Consider the following 20040-nt stretch of genomic DNA (forward strand, 5'->3'; position numbering starts at 1 on the left):
GAAATACAACATAAAAGTCAAAAGGAACTTACCCATAAGAAGGCAAACCTCCAGCACAGCCAGGTAACAGGCAACTGCGTTCGCAGAAAAAAAAGAACAGGATGTTGATTAGATGCACTTCCCCCTTTATAGTCACGTGATGGTGACGTCATCATAGGGGGAAGTGCAAACAGCTCAGCTAGGTAGGGGTTTCTGTGGAGCAGACTAGCTGCTCACTTGTCAGGAATGGGACGGGGAGACAGGACGAGGAGGTAATATCTGTTCCTGTCCTGCAGAGGAGGGAATAAGGCTCCGCACAAAAACAGAGAGTGCTTCCGGACCGTGGGTAGCCTCTTACCCGAGTGTGTGTGGTGGAAACAGCTCTATCCTCCCCTGGCGATCCACCAGCCTCTTCTCTAGCAGCAGCGGAACGCAGATGGATGACAAGGCCTCTACTAAATCAGTTGACATTGTTCTACTTTTGTTTGGTTTATTGGGCTTCCCTCGAGTCAAAGGTAGAAGGAGGATCCCTGACACCGTGTGTGAACCGGCAGCTGCAGGAGATGAGACTGGGGGATCACAGAGGGAGGCTTGAGCCCTTTCCACCCTGACATTCAGGTGAGAGGCTGCTCCTGATCCTGCAATGCTTCCTGTTCGCATGAAGCGTACAGGAGCGTTGGTGGAGGCCAGCCACAGAATGCTTCCTTCGTAGGCCTCTAGAAACTTCCACCAGACTCCTACTTATTCTCATCAACCACTTCCTTGATGGAAAGCATCCTGGGCTTTAAATGGGCCGGGTCCTGGCGGGGCTCAGAACTGGCAGTTCTAAATCGGGCTCTCCATTTTTGCCCTCAGGGTGAAAAATAAATCTGACCTCTGCAGCAGTACCAGCCTTCACTGCCTCTTATGTAACATGAAAGAAACTCGTTATGCTTCTTTCAGTCTCATCATTTCAGAACCCAAGCATTTTCATTATTATATCAAACGAAGCCATATTGTTGCTTATTTATCTTATGCAACTGATAACCATTGGCAAAGCCAATAGTTCTGGCTTGTTGTAGGTGTAATGTTACTAGTTGTACTTTGTATCTGGACTTAATGAAAGAAGCAGTTAAATACAAGACAGCACACTATGCTAAGCACAGTTTTTGAGCTTAGGTTTTTTTAAGTCACGCCCATAACTGCGTCGGTCACGCCCCTTTGAGAGACTCTCCCCCCAATTTTTTTCATCCAACTTAAAGCCTTGTATGCATCACTGGAGGCTCTGTCACCTACTCTGTGTACCCTGCATAAATGAGAACCTCATCTTCCCTTCATAATAAGAGATATAGGGCCAGATTCATCCAGCTTAAATCCGCTCGCAATGGGCTAGATTCTGAGAATCTGGCCCTTTGCGAGCGGTATTTTTGCATTTGGGATGCATCATCCCAAATGCAAAAATCGCTAATTAAGAATTCGTTAAAGTGCGATTCTTTGCAATTAAGAAATCTCAAATTGAGATTCCTTAAATGCAATGCATGAAAGTGAAAAAAATAGCGAATTCGCTATTAGGGCACGCAAATTACCATGAAGTACATCTTCGTGGTAATTTGCAAAAACTTTGAAAAATGCACTTTAGTGCATTTTTCAAAGTTTCATGTTGCGCACACACATGCCCTAAGGGCATGTGTGTGTGCAACATATGTGCACACATCAATTTCAGGGGTGCAACAGGGTGTCCTTTGGACACCCCTGCACCCTTGAAATCGCAATCTCAATTTGCGAATCGCTAATTGCGATTAGCAAATTGAGATTGTCTTCCCATTCATTCCTATGGGCCTCTAGGCCCATAGGAATGAATGGGGAGATATTCCTTAATTGCGACTCGCAATTTGCGAGTCGCAATTAAGGAATTATTAGAAATCGTTATTTTTGTAGTGATTTCCTGATGCATAGCATTTTGCTATTCCTTAATAGCGAATCGGTATTTTTCGCTATTAAGGAATAGCAAAATGTGTTCTTTATGAATCTGGGGGATAGTGTTGAGTTTCTTAACAGCGGATTGCCAGGAGGCAGGCAGGGTAATGCACCTGCTGCAATTTTATACGCACTCTAAACATACGTGGTAGGGAAGGCATTTCTTTCCAAGTACAAAGAGATAGTGCTACCAGACCTTCTTCCTTGAAAGTGTTTCATTTTACCAGGTAGGAGGGTCACTCGCAGCAGGGCAAAATTCCCAACCAATATAAACATAGAACTACAGTCCACTGACAGTACCACCAAGCGTCTCAACATGCACCCATTCATTTTGTAGGTCAGGCCAAGACACAGACATTGCTGTCTCACCAGCCTCATGTGTTTGTAAGGATTAATCAAAAATCTATACACAGACATAGTGGCCATCTGTAAGCTCTCCTAATCCATTCGTTTGCTCACCTGTCATTCACATTTTCCTTACGCCCACCATAGCATTCAGCATGGGGCAATAGGCTATCCAACTTCAGCATTTGAACTGTGAGTAACAAAATTGTGCCCCATCACATCTGCACAGACGTTTGAAGAGGAGTGCACCTCTGTGCCAGGTCTGGTGTGCCTGCCACAAAGGCTAGAAATATTGGCTTTGCCAATGTTTGTTTTCAGAATGTGTACACATTAGCCTGCTGCCTGCAGCATAGTGTGCCTGGTCTCGGAATAAATTATTGCATCTCTTTACTAATTCTCTTGCTTTTCATTCAACTATGTTTGTGACTAGGGGTTCTTGTGCTAAATATTGTTTGCAAGAAAACACCCTGATGGGGAGGGAATGAACCCCTTTCACATTACAAAAGAAGTTACTAAAGTCGTAAGAACGAGAGCAATAAGGGACACAATAAATAATACCCATGCGCCATCACACCAGTTCTAAGGGCACATAGAGTTCTGTAGTGACCTACACATATATATATATAAGCTTATGCAGCTTCTAGGGTGAAGGCAGGGCAAATTTGCTAATGCACAGGTCTACAGAGGGTGAACATCAGTGATCTCATCAGTGATGTCATTTCAGATGTCATCAGTAATGTCATAGAACATGTCCTGGGTTATGTAATTTGTGATATCATAAGCAGTGCTCAATGGGGCGTAAGTTATAGTTAGTTCTTCTAACTGTAACTGGTGATTGTGTTTTTTTTAGTTCAAAACGTTAATGTTGTCACTGACATATTCACCTAACTATAACGTTTTTTCAGTGAATTTCTAAGTTTTTTTTTAAACAAAAACAAATCCTATTATCACACCTAACTGTAATGTTACTTAGACCTTTGTTTTTTTCAGTGAATATCTTTTTTTTCTGCAAGGCAATATTTTATTACCATACATAAAGCTAACCATCTGCCATGCACTGCCTTTGGCCATGCATAGCAGTAGGTTCACAACAGGGCCTGGTCTGTAGCCAGGTCCAGCAGCAAACTGCCCACAGCCCTCCAACCCCACACTGCACACGCCCTTTTGCCATGCGCAGCAGGCGTTCGCCAGGATGCCTGGTCTGCGGCATCAGGGACTCAACTCCTGGGGTCGTCCTTTCATTTTAAAGGGGAGGGGGACCGCATGGCTCTTGTCACAGAGCCTCATTAGACCCTGGGGAGCCGATTTCCCAAGGCCAGGGGAGCATTTTTTTAACAGGTGAGGGAGGCTGCATGGCCCCATCCCCCAAGCCACATTAGCCCCTGAAGACTCCACCCCCCCAGGGAGGTATTTATTTTAGAGGGTAGGGGGGCTGCATGGTCCCCCTCCCTGAGGCTCATCAGTGCAGGCAGGGAAACTGATCAAAAGTCCACTCCCAGCAGGTGAGAGCATTTTTAAAGCTCCCACTCACTGAGAACAGACCAAGGACCTGTATTATGAGTCTGGCAGTCCGAGGACCACCAGACTCGTGGTGGCGAGGCAGTGGCAGTTCAGCCACAGCCGCACCGGCGCTCCTACTAACCCATTACAAGTTGGGGGCTCGGACCACCCTGGGACCACCACCAGAGAGCTGCCATTCCTCGGAGGTGGCGCATCGGTCAGAGGCCCAATATGCTTGGTGGGACCTCTGCGGTGACATGCACGTTCCTCCTTGATGCCAAACCAGGTGGAGAGGAAATAAAGGGGGCCCTAGAGGGCCCACTGTGCCTCCTCCGCTTGTGCATGGACTCAGAAGGACATAACATGTGCCCCCCTGTGTGCATGCACAACTGAGCCTACATGGCATAGACTTTTCAGTACATGCCGTGCAGGAACCTGGTGAGGTGTTCCCATTGCTGAGCCTTTTTCAAAGCACTACGGCCTTCGAAAGAAGCACCACCCTGGGAACGCTATGCCTCCCGCCCGCCAGGCTACAAATAACTTGCAATGGGTGGGCGGCGGCGAGCCTCGGCGGTGCGGGGCGTGGTGGTGGAGTACCACCCACCCTCGCACTCTGAAATTTGTAATCGGCCCTTAGTGTTTGCTCCGATTTGGTGGAAGTTTTCAAAATGCTCCCATCAAGCAGGAACAAACACAAGTTTCTCTGCCCACACTGGTGTGGGCAGGGAAACTGCTGTGTCCTGGGATGGGCTCCCCGGGGCACAGTATGTGAGCCGTCCCCAGAGAATGGGATCCCCGGGGCCAATATTGACTCAGGTAGGGACCGCGTGCCACCCGTCTTTTGGCATATTTAAGCCCCATGGTGGGCTCCCCATGGTATACAATGGTTTGGGGAGATCTATGTCCTTCCTCTCCAGGTTTATTAGAATGAGCCCCAGGGGATGGGGTCCACAGGGCCGTGGGTGGCCTGGGGAGGGGGACACGTACCCCCCTGTAAAAGAAATACTAGGTACGTTGGGCACCCTGGACGTAGCAGGAGCCAGCCCTGGGGGGTGGCTGTCCCCAGAGCCATGCATGGCTCCAGGATGGGACGCGTGGCTCTTCTCCTATTTGCACAGGCCACCTCAGGGAAGTGGAGGTCCCAGGGCCCGAGATTGGCCCAGGACCCGAGGGCCACATGGCTCCCCCCTTATTATAAAACACAAAATCCCCAGGGAGATGGTGGTCCAGAGGGTGCAAGGAGGCCAGCGCTGCCTCCGGGAACAAATTCACATAAGTCCCAGGGAGATGGTGGGCCCAGGGGAAGTCTGTGTGGTCCCCTGCACCATCTTTACAATTTAAGACCCAGGGAGGTGGTGGTCTCCAGGGCCGGGGGGGGGGGTCTGTGCGGCATTAACCCCGGGATGTGGTGATCCTGGCGCATTATGAAGCCCATGGGGGGGCCATATGTGTCCCCTCCATATTTTTAAAATGAACTCTGCATGCCCCTGGGCTTGCCCCATCTGGGGGCTTTGGTATAAACAAGAGTGCACGCCCACACAGTTAAAAAAAAAATAGAAAATGCTGCAAATTTGCACCTCCATCGCGTTTACATGACAAAAATAAAAAGCACAGTTAGGGGGTGAGGGTATTCCTACCCTGTCCCCTTTTCTTTTTTAAAAACTTTTCTTGTGGGACTTATCTGAAGCTGAGTCCCAAGATGGCTGCTAACACTTCCTGGTTGAAGTGTTGGCAGCCAATCGGTTTTCAGCACAGAGACTGTCAGATCCTTGTAGGATCTGTGTCCCTATATATACACAAATCTGTTTTTATTTCAATATCTCCAAAACTACTGAACGATTTCCACCAAATAACAAAAAGCACTCTTTCTGGACCAAGAGTTAGCTTTCTGCAAATCTGGTATAATTCCGTCCAGAGGTTCAGGCTGTAGTCATGTTCAAAATGCCTATAGATAATTAACATAGAAAAAATACTTTTTTTTACCCCCTTTTTTTCGGCCTCTTCTTGGCGGATACTCTGGAAACTTTCCATGCACAACAATATTCACTGGAACACTTTTTTGGAAAAGTTCATGAAGATTTGTTAAACTATCCCAAGATATAGGCAAGTCCAAAAATGCTTTTCCTATGGAAATATATATACATACAAAGTCTGATTTCATCTTTTTAAACAAACTAATCTGCTTTGCATTGAAAGGTAGTTGGAAAAATATGTATGCATCTAGGTGCAGTGTCTGTTTTTTTTGTTCTGTGTCTCCCCTACTACATTCATCTGCTATGGTGGTGTGGTCCAAGGAAGGGCATGACAAATAGAGCTGGCGCACAGGCCTCATCTGCCTCTCCCTCTCTAAAGGTGCCAGTGCAGGACAAGCCTAAAATCGCCATTATTGTGCCTCATCAAGACCAACTGTATTGAGTGCAGTTCCCAGAATAGGCCAATACTTTCTATGTGGTCCTAATTGCAAGACCTTAATCCTGCTGACACTAATCATAGAAGACTGGAGTGTACCACCTTCCTCAGATTGTACCTACTGGAACAATAATACCAGGGCAGCCTAAAATCAGGAAGGCCCTAGGGAACACCAAAACACTCAAAGGGGACCTGCATAATAACTCATAGCAGCCAACTAGGACTCATGCACCATAGCAAAATGCTTCCCATAGAGACCACACAACAAATACAACATCCTTCCACACAAGTAATGTGCTTTTTTACCTATAAAGGGTGTAGAGGAGCTAGTTGATTATAGATGTAATTACAAATGGAGTCATACCATAACCATGGAATGGGTGCAATTGTTCAAGGAGGTACACTGAAAACTCGACTGTTTCACAGTGCTGCAGACTGCAGTGGTTTCTGGGCTCTTCCCCTAACTGTACCTCTTATTTGTACCTGCTCCCCGACATCTGAACGCATTCTTGAACTTGTTCTCCCTCCATCACTACCCCTTTTATACAAAGCTTATCAGTCAATTGTGTCGAACGTAGAATGAAGTGGGCTGGATCCATGTTATACTTCCTGAGCCATTGACTATTTAAATAAAGTCCATTAAGATGTTTTGTAAATATTGTGGATACCTTGAAAATCTGATCCGTATCTGGTCGTCCTGGACCTTTGCGAAGCATCCCTGATAAATCTAATGCAGATAAGGCGAGCGAGTTTCACATTTTGAGCCTTACATCTTATCTTTATTCTGCTTTCTACTGAGATCTGACTGCTGTCTTTCCATGATGCTTTGTTATAGGAACAGAGAACGTGGTTCAGGCATGCGTGGACCATGGGGTACAGTACCTGATCTATACCAGCAGTATGGAGGTGGTGGGACCCAACGTGAAAGGGGACCACTTCTACAGGTGAGCTCCTAAGGAGATATGAGATTAGCCTCTTGTTGACCCCTGCCTGCCTCTTATGTGTCTTTCCATTCACTTGGTCTTATTTCTGTGTCTTTTCTCTGTTCCTCGCTCAGTTGCTATTACGTATTCTTGCCCTGCCTGCTCTTCTTCCACTGTTGCTTCTTCTTCATGGTTGTCACTCCCTCCCTCTGTTGTTCATATCCCTTTGTCTTGCACTTGTTTTCTGGCAGAGTTTCTTCATCACTTACCGTTATTGGTGTCTCTTCCCGCTTCTTATCTTTATTCATCCCTATGCTGTTATTTTCCTTTATTGTGTGATGATCTTGCCGTTTCTCCCTTTCTTCCAATTAGTTTTGACTGTTTTACATGTTCCGTTCTCTATTTCTGCTACTCCTCGATGCTTATTTTCCAGGTTCAGCTTCTAATGTCCAACTTTAATCCGCCCTCTGCTGGAGTTATTCTTAGTTCTTCTTTCTATTTCTTGTAATGTTATGGTATGTAAAGTTGTATTTATATAGTGCATTTACTTCAGACTTCTTTTTGCTGAATAAATTTTTTTTAAAACTACTTGTGAACAGACCTGAAAAGGAGTCTAGAGAACGCAAAGCTAGGGTTGGGGCGGTTTGCTAAATTTCAGAATGGAGTGTTGCACACACAAAGACAAAGTTAAAGAATACCATATTCTGGTCACAGCAATAGAAGAGCCACTGTGACCTTGTGTACAATACTAAAGTTGTGTACAATACTTATATCCTTGAATTGAACCCCCTTCGAGATGGGTACCTAGTGCACACTGTAAAGTTGCACAATCGTGATCCCATGTGCTCAGAAGTCTTGCAGCCACAATTTGAAGCAGCTAAAGATTAATTGATTTCTTCTTACCTTATGATCTGTCGCTGGACCTGATGGCCCGGCTTCTTGCAGCTTCAGTTTGCATTTCCTCAGCTCTGACGGGCGGGATCCTGGCATTTTTGGGCGCCATCTTGCCCTCTTCCTTATTTACATAATGAATTCTGCAACTTTATTATTGAGAAGACCTGGAATGAAATGCCATATAGTTTATTGTTATTGACTGAATTGTTGTTTATTTGCTTCCTGGTCACATCTGATTATATCACAGCTTGTTTAGCTCAATTTAAGGCATCCAGTCACATTGCAAGTGTTCTCCCTTGATTGCTCGCTCCCTGTATTCTATAGATGTTATGTCTTCTCCAGTTTCTGCTTGATCATTCTTACTATTCATCAGGTCAGCTGAATTTTTCTGCTCTCCAGGTTTTTTTTCCTGTTGGGTAAATTCAAATTCAAATTCAAAAGAGACTTTATTCGGTGTGTTTCAACCATAAAGGTGCATAGACAAACATTACATACAAAAAATAAAATACAATTACAGATGTTAAAAGGACTCGCTACATTAGGTCCATAGTGCTCAAGTTCATTATAATCACATCAGTCATTGGTCCAAACAGATTCGCAGTTTAAGAGACAGTTTTAAAAATTCAAGAACTTGGAGGACACTATCACTGTGCAGCAATTGTAAATATAAAAAGGCTGGTCGTATCTGATTAAAATTTAATTTCTTTAAAAGAGCAATTAAAAAGCGTTTACGTGGGTATTCATAAAATCTGCATAAAAACATAAAATGCAACATATCCTGTGGAGACTTTCCGTCGCAGCCACAGGATATTGGGTTTTTACAGAAACTCTCCTTTTTGGGTCTGATAAGCAGATGTTGAAACAGATTAAATCTGAATCTTGTTAATAAAAACTTATCGTGAGTGCTGAGAGTACCGAGTAGGTAAGGCTCTGTTGTCAGGCAGGTTTTAACCATAGTAAATTTCCTTACACTTACTTTTTGTAACTCAACACCCTCCCTCAGAGCCTTCTTACGCAGAAGAAAGGTCTGCTTGACTAGATCAATGTCCCCCATTCCAATTCCCGACGGGTGTTCAAACAGATCAGGAGGACCCATCTCAGAGAAGCAGGTTTTCAAATACTTCATCCAAGGAATGCCCAACGCGTTATCATGAGCCATAAAATCTTTAACAATTAAATGTGTTAGGGGGATGTCTTTGCATAACCACATTTTCAACCAACAGGTCAGAGGTCGTAGGGATAGGATATCGCTCAAATACCCCACTCCTAGCTCCTCATGACCTGCAAAGTTGGAGGTGGAGGCCGGGACACACAGAAGCCGTTTGTAAAAAGAATTGTCTGTGATCTGAAGTTGATCCCCAGCCATGTAACCCCAAAGCTCACTACCATAGGCTGCGGTTGCTACAGATTTTGCGTCATATAATTTTATCATTTACCAAGTTTTGAAGCAAAATTAAAAATGGAGGCATTAACCCTAGTCACATCACATCTTTTCTTCGCAAGTTGTGGGCCCCACGATAATTTAGAATCAAAGAGAACACCTAGATAGGAGAATGTATTAGAAAACGGTATTACTGCCTTATCTAGTTTGAAAGTATATTGTCTCTTTGACTGTTTCCCGACTTGCATGATGTATGATTTTGAGTTGTTCACTAACAGATCTCTATCTTCCATGAACTTTTTGAATGCATTAAGTAGTAGTTGAAGACCTTTTTCAGTTCTTGCTAACAACACCGCATCATCTGCGTATAACAGGACAGGAATACTTCTTTTCCCCACTCTCGAACTGTCTGCTTTCACCTCCTGTAAAACGCCATCCAGCTCGTTTATGTAAAAATTAAAAAGGAATGGAGCTAATATGCAGCCTTGCCGCACCCCCTTCCCTGTTCTAAAATCATCAGTTACTGACAGGTCTTGGCAATACCTTATATTTGCGCTTGTGTTACTATGGAGGTCAACCAAAAAGTTTATAATACCGTTGTCTACTCCCTTATCCCTCATGGACCCCCACAGCTTCCCCCTGTTCACACAGTCGAAAGCTGAGGATAGGTCCATGAAGGCCAGGTGGACTGTACCCTTTTGTACAATAGTATATTTGCTGAGTATTAAAAAGAGATTTGAACATTGTGTTATGGTCGAGCGGCCATTACAAAAACCATATTGAGTAATAGACATGATGTTATTGTCCTGTGTCCACTCAGAGAGACGCCGCAGTACAATTCTCCCCACTAATTTCGCCATGGAGTTAATTAGGGAGATAGGCCTGTAACAGAGGGGGCTATCCCTATCCCCCTTTTTAAATATAGGCACAATAGTGGAGAGCCCCCAGGATAATGGGCATCCGACTCTCGCGGCTGCGTTAATAACCGCCACAATAATCGGGGCCCAGAAATTGGGATCAGATTTGAAGAGATCCGGTGGTATCCCATCGGGGCCTGGTGATTTTCCCGCTGTAAGTCCCTCTATTTCCATTAAGACCTCTCCTATACTAACATTAAGGCATAAGCCCCCTTTGGTACATTCAGGAAGTACAGCGTTGACCTCATTACCCCCATACAAATGTTTAAAATGTGCAACCCATTCATCTTTTGTTATAACACATTCTAACCCCTCATCCGAATCTTGCACCAGGAAGGGTTTCTTAAGCACCGCCCAAAATCTAGCGCTATTTTTCAGTGTTTGTGGTTCCAGGATCTCAGCCCAAGCCTCATTCTTCAATACCTCCTTCCGTGAGGCAATGACTGATTTGTACTCTTTGCGTGACCTCTGGACTAATTCCTTGTTTCTTGGTATTATCGACAAAGCAGGTCTAAGGTCACGAGCAGCTTTAGAGCATTCCTTGTTGAACCACCTCGGGCCCTCCCTCCCTCTACTCTTTACTGGTTCTGTCATTAGAATAGCTATTTTGTCTGTTAAGGTCTGATAATCAGACAGGACCTGAGTTGGAGTAGAGTCATCCTGTGTGCATCTGGTGATTATATCACTGCAGGTGTTTTTGATGTTCTGATATATGAGGTCCGGGGTGCACATAGACCATTTTAGGCGGCGTCTACCATCCGTTACTGTTACCCTACCCCTGGCCATGTTGCGACTTACGCTAGCCATCCAGGGCCCCCTTAATTGTACGGTGAGTGGGTTATGATCACTGAGTGCGTTATTAACTATAGAAAATGAATGCACAAAGACCTGCATGGGCAGGGTTAACAACATATAGTCGATAAAAGTCCCCTTTCCATGCCCTTTAAAAGTTGGGGTGACAAAGCGCTTGGAGGGGTCACAGAGTGCCATTGCTAGAGTAAGACCATGGTCATTAAGAAAATTATTAGAACGGACCCCCTCCACGGTGTGTTCCAAATGTAAACCGTTTAGTCTGGGGCAATGTAATTCCTGGAGGTTTTTCCCTAGGGGGTCACCACAGGGGTGAATATTAAAATCGCCCATGATCAATAAATTGTGTGAACAATCCCTCATTGAGGTACCTATATAGTCATTTAAAAATTCTAGGTTGCCATGAGCTATGCCAGTGTTAGTAGAATTATAAAAATTAATCAGACCAACCTTACAATTGCCAGCAGATAAAATTAGGCCTTGTATACCGGGGTTGCTTGATGCCCTGCTATCAATTGAACATGTCAGTGCTACCCAGATAAACATTGCCATGCCACCCTTAGGCCTTCCCCGGTTTACTGGTATAGCAGGTACAAAATATGCCTTGTAACCTTCAATACACATTTCCTGTTGGGTATTATATCTTGAACAGTTACATCTGGCATCTGGTGCTAATACTGGAGCTAGTAGGGCCATTCCTATGCACGAATAAGTCTCTCCAAACGTTGCAAAGAAGTCCTGTTCTTGACAGAAGATAGTCAAAGATTTGCTCAGCTAATCCTAATGACTTACTATTCCCGCAGTCAATCCTAGATTGTATTAGGGTGGTTTGGGGTTTGAGCCAACAATTGGCAGAGTGCAGGATTTTCAAGTGCTGAAAGTGGAGCTGAGTACAGAGGCAACATGTGGATCCGTGGCTGAATACTGTCCTTTTATTACGCTCCAGTGACTGATACATTAATGTAACATCCTTTCAAAACTTGAGGCCTTCCGATACCCCAATTATAATGTGCTCATGATTTATGTTTCTTTCCATGACTTTATCATTCCACTTTGGAGCCTTGGGAAAGATCATTGGCTATACAACCTGAGTGCAACACGGGTTGGCTGGAGCACAAACTTAAATCCTAAAAGAATTTAAACACTTCATGCCACATGTGGATTAATTATCTTTATTTTACCTGCATTTCGAGTGCAGATTCTTCCTCATTAACTAATCTGATTCATCCTGGAAAGTATGGTTCAATGGAGGGGATTTCAAACCACCATCCTGTACGAAGAATCTATATTGTTACAACAAACAAATAGAAGAAATGAATCCACCTCTTTACCAATAGGAACTCCACATCTATCTTCCAACCTGTGGCTCCAAGAATAATTTATGATCAAGTGTTACGTCCAAGTTTCCTGCTGTGTTTATAGGGATCGGGCCAACTCCCACGGACGTAGGTCAGTTAATGGAAGTCCAGTGTTGGTGTGCGCTGTCAATCAAGAAAATCTTTGTGCTCAATTATAAGTACTTAGCTGATTTTCACCATCACACTTCTGATAGTAAGGTTGATTAACTGGCTTAACATCATGTGGATATTTCTCTTGCTAGACAATTTGAACATGTCCAGTGTATCATCTGCATACTTCTAAAAGTCAACTATTAGAATGCACAGAAGACATTTCAAAAGCTGCATGTTCATATTAAATGGCAGTGGGCAGAAAATCATCGCCATCAGGGGGATATCCTTCTGCAGCTTCCATGGGTCAAAGGCACTGTTTGGGTCTTGTCTATCAGGAAGTAATTTAGCCAGGCAAGCATTTTACCCGCAGACAATATCTTAGCATCTTAGAACAGAATGTGGTGATTGATTGTGTTGGTGTGGTTGATAGATCAAGTAAAATGAGTGTTCCAGCATCAACATCACCCACCTTCGATTGCATTCTGCATAGGATGCAAAGAACAACCAGTCGGTGCTTTGGTCTGCCTAAACCATTTGAAGGTCATTACAGACTATTATCCATATCAAACATCTGTATATGGCCATTACCAACTTCTCTATAACTTTTGCAGGTGAAATAGTATGGAGAAAGGTCCATGGTCGGTGATTCCTTTTTGGTTCAATTTGGACTTTTGTAAGAAGCAGAGTTACAGTCACTGTCTTCTAGGCTGTAGTGGACATTTCAGTATCAAATGAACTGTGAAACAGTATAGAAAGTACAATAGTTGAGCTGGGAGTGCCGGTTTGAGCAGGTGAGCCAGACAGGATCTCTAGGAGAACTACAGGGTCAAATAGGAACGATAATGATGGTAACGTCATGTGCCATGGTCAGGGTAAACTTCAATAATGCATTATCTTGCAAAGGTTTAAAAAGATTTGCTGGGCAGGGAATGTGCCCCACTTCGGACACTGTTCCAATGTTGGGCATTGCACAATTCCAGATAAGGTTGGTGAGGGGATTGTTGTACTGAGGGATTCAACAATGGAGAAATTCTTCTTAAAAGCTCATTTGAAATGTAAGGGGGTGTGATCTGGTGCTGCAATACCTATTTTAACCTCTTGCAACCCAGTGGTATATTTTTAAGCTTTGTTGTATATGATTTACCAGCCACTGTGAAGTAAGCTATTCTCCTGGTCCTCTCGAGGCCCTTTGTAGCTAATTTAAGTTCGATCAGTTCGCTGAGGAACCAGCTGTTGGTTTGTGTCTCTTTTTTTACATGTTTAGGGGCTAGTAGACTTATGTAAGGTGCTCCGTGAACAGGAGAGGCCTTGATTTGTTTTTGTGATGCTCTTTTGCCAGTGTTCCTGCCTATTTGCAATCTCTCTTTCTTCCCCTGTGTGCCTTATTCATTGCTCCTATCGCTTTCGTAGTTTATTTCAGACACCTCCACAATACTGATGGTCAGAGTTCTACTTCCTTGATTCCTCATCGGTCTCTCTTACTTACTCGTAATTTTGGTGGTTCTTGCCTCTTTTCCACATTTATCCCTTTGTTGTTCTTATCTCTAGCTTGCCTGTTTAAGATGTCACCACCTCCCTACTTAGTTCGTAGTCCTGAGTCTTCGGTTTGTTTTCATGCTCACCCGTCTGTCATTTGTTATTGTTCCTGATATTTCTTCCTTTCTTGCCTTACTCCATTCCTCTGTTTCTCTTGTTCCTGGTTCGTTTACTTGGTTCCCGGCCCAATCACTCTGTCTCTTAGTGTTATTTGTGATCCGTCTTCCTCTTTCTTGTCTTCCTTCATCACTCTGTTGCTCTTGTTCCTGGTTCGTTTGCTTGTTTCCAGGCCCAATCACTCTATCTCTTAGTGTTATTTGTGATCTGTCTTCCTCTTTCTTGCCCTACTCCATCCCTCTGTTGCTCTTGTTCCTGGTTCGTTTACTTGGTTCCATGCCCAATCACTCTATCTCTTAGTGTTATATGTGATCCGTCTTCCTCTTTCTTGCCTTACTCCATCCCTCTGTTGCTCTTGTTCCTGGTTCGTTTACTTGGTTCCATGCCCAATCACTCTATCTCTTAGTGTTAGTTGTGATCCATCTTCCTCTTTCTTGTCTTCCTTCATCACTCTGTTGCTCTTGTTCCTGGTTCGTTTGCTTGTTTCCAGGCCCAATCACTCTATCTCTTAGTGTTATTTGTGATCCGCCTTCCTCTTTCTTGTCTTCCTTCATCCCTCTGTTGCTCTTGTTCCTGGTTCGTTTACTTGGTTCCAGGCCCAATCACTCTATCTCTTAGTGTTATTTGTGATCCGCCTTCCTCTTTCTTGTCTTCCTTCATCCCTCTGTTGCTCTTGTTCCTGGTTCGTTTACTTGGTTCCAGGCCCAATCACTCTATCTCTTAGTGTTATTTGTGATCCGTCTTTCTCTTTCTTGTCTTCCTTCACCACTCTGTTGCTTTTGTTCCTGGGTCATCTTAAAATTTCCTTGCCTGATTTTTACAACTCTGCTTTACTTACACTAGCATGGTAGGCGTCGGCTGTATGTCTATGTAAGCTGTTGAAGTGCTGGGTTCGCAGGCATCCTACACCTTAATATTTGCCGCAAGCAGGCCAAACCATGCAGTGTATCTGGATGGAGGCAAACAGCAAAATCTCCTGGCAGCACAAAGGTGCATCGTAGGAGAGAGAGGATTAGGAAGTCAAGCAGGGTTGTAAACTGTCACTTGGGTGCTAAGGCTATCTCGCAATTTACTGTATATTTCCATTGAAATGAATGGGCACTCCATGACGAGTTACCCTTGTCATTAGCATCCAAGTGGTTAAGAATGTAGGCTTCATCTATCATGGAGTCCAATTTCACATAGATGTTACAAACTAGTTGCACCTCCGACAGCAGGGCTACCTTGTTTCAAGTCGATTTTCGGGGATATATTGTTACAGTGTAATTCACCACTTTAGGATTTAGAAACAGATTATATGAATGGCATACGAGCCCCCATGATTTGTTTAACGTATTTAATAGTCTGCTTCTAAAGTCTAAACTAGTGAAATATCTTGAATCAACAAATAACATTGCCTCATTCCTGAATATATGCAATCTGTGTGAACCTAAAGGTTAGCTCTGCCATCTAAGCCATGGACAATATGTAAGAGTTGTCTAATTTAATCCTTAATATTTCCCATCAGTGGATTTACTAGGCTCTCAGTTAGTGGTAATTCCGGGAGTGGGGTGAAGATATAACAGGGATTCCTAACGCATAATCAGGTGGCAATTCAGCGTTATACTGCAACATGTACAAAACACAGAAGCGTTCAACATCAATTACCAAAGTCAACAGCATAAAGCACTGTCTGTGAGGTATTTGGAACAATAAGTGAATAAGTGACGCGGCTGCCTTAAGGCAGCAGTGAGGGGCTATCAGTTTTCACTGAAATGTCATAAGGATATACCCAAGTGATTAGGGTATCTGTGGCAGGCGTGATGAATTATTTCATACGTGGGTTGGCAGGTTAGGTCAGCGGTGCCCTGAGTGATATATGAAGTCAAGGATGGATGTGGCTGTTGAGGCCATACCGGCCCCGCTGAACGGACCTAACCATTGAGAGTATGGAGGGAAGCGAGGGGTCATTTACGGTAACTAACATATGGGGCCCCTGTGTTTGGTAACTCACTTGGTATCGAGTGCATTCAACTGAGCTGAACAATCTTGTCCTATTTCTGACATGAGGAGAATGTAGCCCCTTTTAGAATGGTGCCATTCACCTGCAAAAAATATGCCCGTATGTAATAGTAAAGCCCATATATGTGGCCGATCTGCAGTAGTATGAAAAAGAAGCTGGTTGAATCCAGTGTCCTGGCCCAGCGTGTGTTTCTTCAGGTGCTTGTGGGTGGTTCTTCCATTCGTTCACATCTGCTTTTCTTTAATTTATTTTGCATACATGGAAAACGGGACTCATAATAACATATTTAAGTACTTTTGCACAGACTTCACATTCCTAGCCAAGGTGGGCGTCGGGAGAGTGAACACATTTTCCATTTCTTAAATTCCTGTTAAATACACTGAGACCTCGAGCTCGGAATACACTAGTCTTTGGCCAACTCAGGCAGAAGAATGCGCCAACCGAACTCCAGAGGAGAAAACCTGTGCAGTGGCACCATGCACATGGCATGATGGCAGGCTTATCTATAAACAGAACCTGTTCTGGAATTCGACATCCATGCCTCAAGAAAGCCCCATGCCTGTGCGCCATTTAAAGGGGTGAAACACATGTTGGCTGAACATCTGTGAGCCTGCCAGTATGTAAACAAGCATTTGCACTGTAATAGGTCTCGCATTACTGTAATTTTGAGCTTACAGCGTTGCAAATTATAACGTTTGTTAGATTTTTTTTGTCAAAAAATATCCCAGCAGTAGCATAACCATTAATATAAAATCCACAAAGGGACTCATATTAGCAACATAAGGTACTGCACACTTAATGCAATTATTAAAAAAAAGATTACAGCTGAGCTTGCGTTTCCATTTGTGTTTATTGGAAGTGTGCTTAATTTCAATCTTTCTTTTTATAATTGGATTAACAGTGCAGTATCTTATGTGGCTAATAGAGGTCTGTTTACAACTTCACAGGGACACCTAGTAACAGCCTGTGGAACTGCACCCTTTACTTGCTTTGTGGATTTCTTTTATTACTTATGGCACTGCTGGGATATTTTTTGACAACAAAATGAATCTAACAAACATTATTATTTGCAACGCTAATAGAGCACAAACTTACACACTAAACTGCCTTTAATAATCCTTTAACTGGCTTGCACTATATCTGTGCAACATGACAACTAGGAAGAAAAAAGCTGAAAACTAGAGTGGTACCTATTAAATAATATGAACATATTATCCAAACTGCCATTCATACTGTAATGGCTGGTGCATTGTTTTACAAAACTCCTAGAACGTTACTCCAGGAGCCAAATAGGTTTAGGCGGCTGTCAAATATCTGCAAGTCGCTAGGCTGCAGAAAAATGCCCCTTGTTGTCAGTAAATACAAAAACTTAAAAATTGCTAATTCAGACAGACTATTTCTCTAATGCGGTGGAGAGAAGGTTTTCTCTAGTAGCTGGCAGTATATGTGCTTGTGGTGTAATGAACAAAATAGCATCCTGACTGACTTCTTAAGGATATGTGGACTGCATAATCCCGTCAAGCATATAGGTTTAGTCAAAGCCCTTCCCGGGACAGTGCATGCATTTAAAAAACTGGAAGATATGCTGCAGATTTCACAAGATCTCCATCCTAACATGGGTAGGAAACGTACCCACTGAGTATAGCTGTGTAGACCAGTGATTCTCTGCAGTCATTTTGGTGCTTGCTGACCCCTGCCTGCCACAGAACCGCACCACCATGTACCACCGGGTGACATCAGTGCAAGATTCACCGACCAACCACACTGAGCCTGATAGCTGCTCCCTTGAAGAGACACAATGGCGTCACTGCACTTTTTCTGTAAATTAAATAAACAATGGTAAAACGGAAATAAAATTACAAATGACGATCATCAGGAAGAAAAGCCAACATCAAAGAACCAGCAGGAAATAAAATAAATAGTCCCCAAAGGAACAAATATAGACCTACAGCTTAATGAAACTATAGTTGGCCGGTGCTCCCAAACGAAAAACGGAAGGGATGTATCGGGAGCATCAACCAAAAAGGAGCCAGCAAAGAACACCAAAGCACAAGTGAACCAATAGTAAGGAGCAGGCGGGATTTCACTCGATAGAGGGAATACAACAGGTCTTGCAGACAGCGCATGCGCTGATGCTCGACCTAAAATTGGGGGACTGAAGCAGTCCAGTTGAGTTGGACCCACTGTTTCCTGATGACGAACAGGACAGTGGTGTCATACTCCTTGGTTGATGTGTGATGTTTGACTTTCCCTCTAAAAAAAGTACACCGTGACTGTTGTATGTATTGAGGCAGCAAAGGTTTTTGTTAAAGTACGTTGCCCATTTAGTTTAAGTATTGACAAAGTTTGGTTTGGTGGGAGTTTAATGGAATACGTAGATGCTGCCCAAGACTTTCCATTGTACCTACAGTGGCTCTTTGGAGAAGTGCTATCACACGAGGTGCTGTACACTCCATTTCATCTGCCAGCATTATTGTTATTGCAGTTTCCTTGTCTTCCAACTTAAATAGCTCTGAGCCAGATACCATCTGCATGATGTGCTTAAACCTATTTTGTAGAGTTAGTAAGGTGGCGTCTGCCAATTTGTGGTGAGCCAGTGATCAAATACTAGAAAGAGCTTGTGATGCTGTTGAGCAACAAACAGAAATAGTCAATGGTGGGCTTATGAGCTACTTCTTACCGCATAGTCCTTCTGTATACAGACGAGATGTAGAATCAGGACTATAGACCTTCCAGAGTAGCAGATAGAAGGAGGATTGCACTGGTAACTTTGGCATCTGTGACAAATGGTTTCTTAACATTATTCTCCTTTACTATTTGTTTATGCGTGGGTGGATTGATGGTAAGGTTCGCCCACGCCTTCCAGGAGGGACAGCAATTACTGATGTAAGAGCGCTCCGGGTAGGATTTATTTGGGAATGTAGACCTTGCTACTAGGGTGACTGTAGGGTTTAGAGGAGGCGGGAGAGCAGTAAAGAATTGTGCAAAAGAGTTGGCTGTGGGGGAGATGTAGGAAATGGTGCAGTCTGCTCGGTGTGAGGGAGTAGCAAGGAATAGTGCAGGACCGCTCAGTGTGAGGGAGTAGTGAGAGTACAGCCAGACCAGAATGGTGTAGAACTGCTTAATCTGAGGAAGTGTTATGGAATGGTGCAGGACGGGGAAGGTGGTGGAGTAGTAAGAATATACAGGACTGCTCAATGTGAAAGGGTAGCAGGAGGTGTGGCATGATGACCGCACAATGTAAGGGAGTGGTAAGGAATGGTGAGGGGCCACTCAATGTGAAGGGGGTAGTAAGAAAAGATGCTGGACTGCTGCTGACTGGGAGGTACTTCTAGGGTTTGTACAAGACCCCTCACTTGGCATGATCCGTAGGATGTAGAAAGTTGACCCTGTAAATTAATGGCGGATCTTAAGATAGTCTGCTTTAAACTCCCTGGCTGCATTCTGCTTTTCAATTAAGTGCTTAATTTTCAATGAAACACTACATAAAAAATAGGCGTAGACACCTACTGCATCCTTGGTCTATGTTTTGAAATCCTGCTTATTCAAGGTGCTCTATCTTTTGTCAGACCTTCCTGGATTTTTGAGCTTGGCCATTTAGCTCTGCGTGCATAGGCTTGGTGTCTTTTCCTGAAATCACAGGATATTGGGAAGGATGGGAGCGTACAAGCCAGTTTTCTCCACCATATATCGCGGTTCTTATAAGTCCCCATAGTGGTTTATTTTCATGATTTTAGTTGTTTCCCCAGGAGTAGGAGAATGTTGCACTAGTACCCTGCATGGGAACCCTGCGCCGTCCCTATCGGGGAACAAGCCTACA

The 20040-nt window shown here is 43.8% G+C and overlaps 1 protein-coding gene across 5 annotated transcripts in view; it reads left to right on the top strand.

Moving 5' to 3' along the window:
- HSD3B7 (hydroxy-delta-5-steroid dehydrogenase, 3 beta- and steroid delta-isomerase 7) overlaps nt 1-20040 on the top strand; it is a 324275-nt gene that overhangs the window by 280024 nt on the left and 24211 nt on the right. For all 5 annotated transcript variants that reach the window (XM_078652477.1, XM_078652475.1, XM_078652479.1 and 2 more), the window contains one exon: nt 7025-7133. In XM_078652477.1, the coding sequence (XP_078508603.1) occupies nt 7025-7133 (109 nt within the window). The remainder of the gene's footprint in view (nt 1-7024; nt 7134-20040) is intronic.

This window comes from Lissotriton helveticus, chromosome 7 (genome assembly GCF_964261635.1).
Source record: "Lissotriton helveticus chromosome 7, aLisHel1.1, whole genome shotgun sequence".
NCBI classification, from domain to species: domain Eukaryota; kingdom Metazoa; phylum Chordata; class Amphibia; order Caudata; family Salamandridae; genus Lissotriton; species Lissotriton helveticus.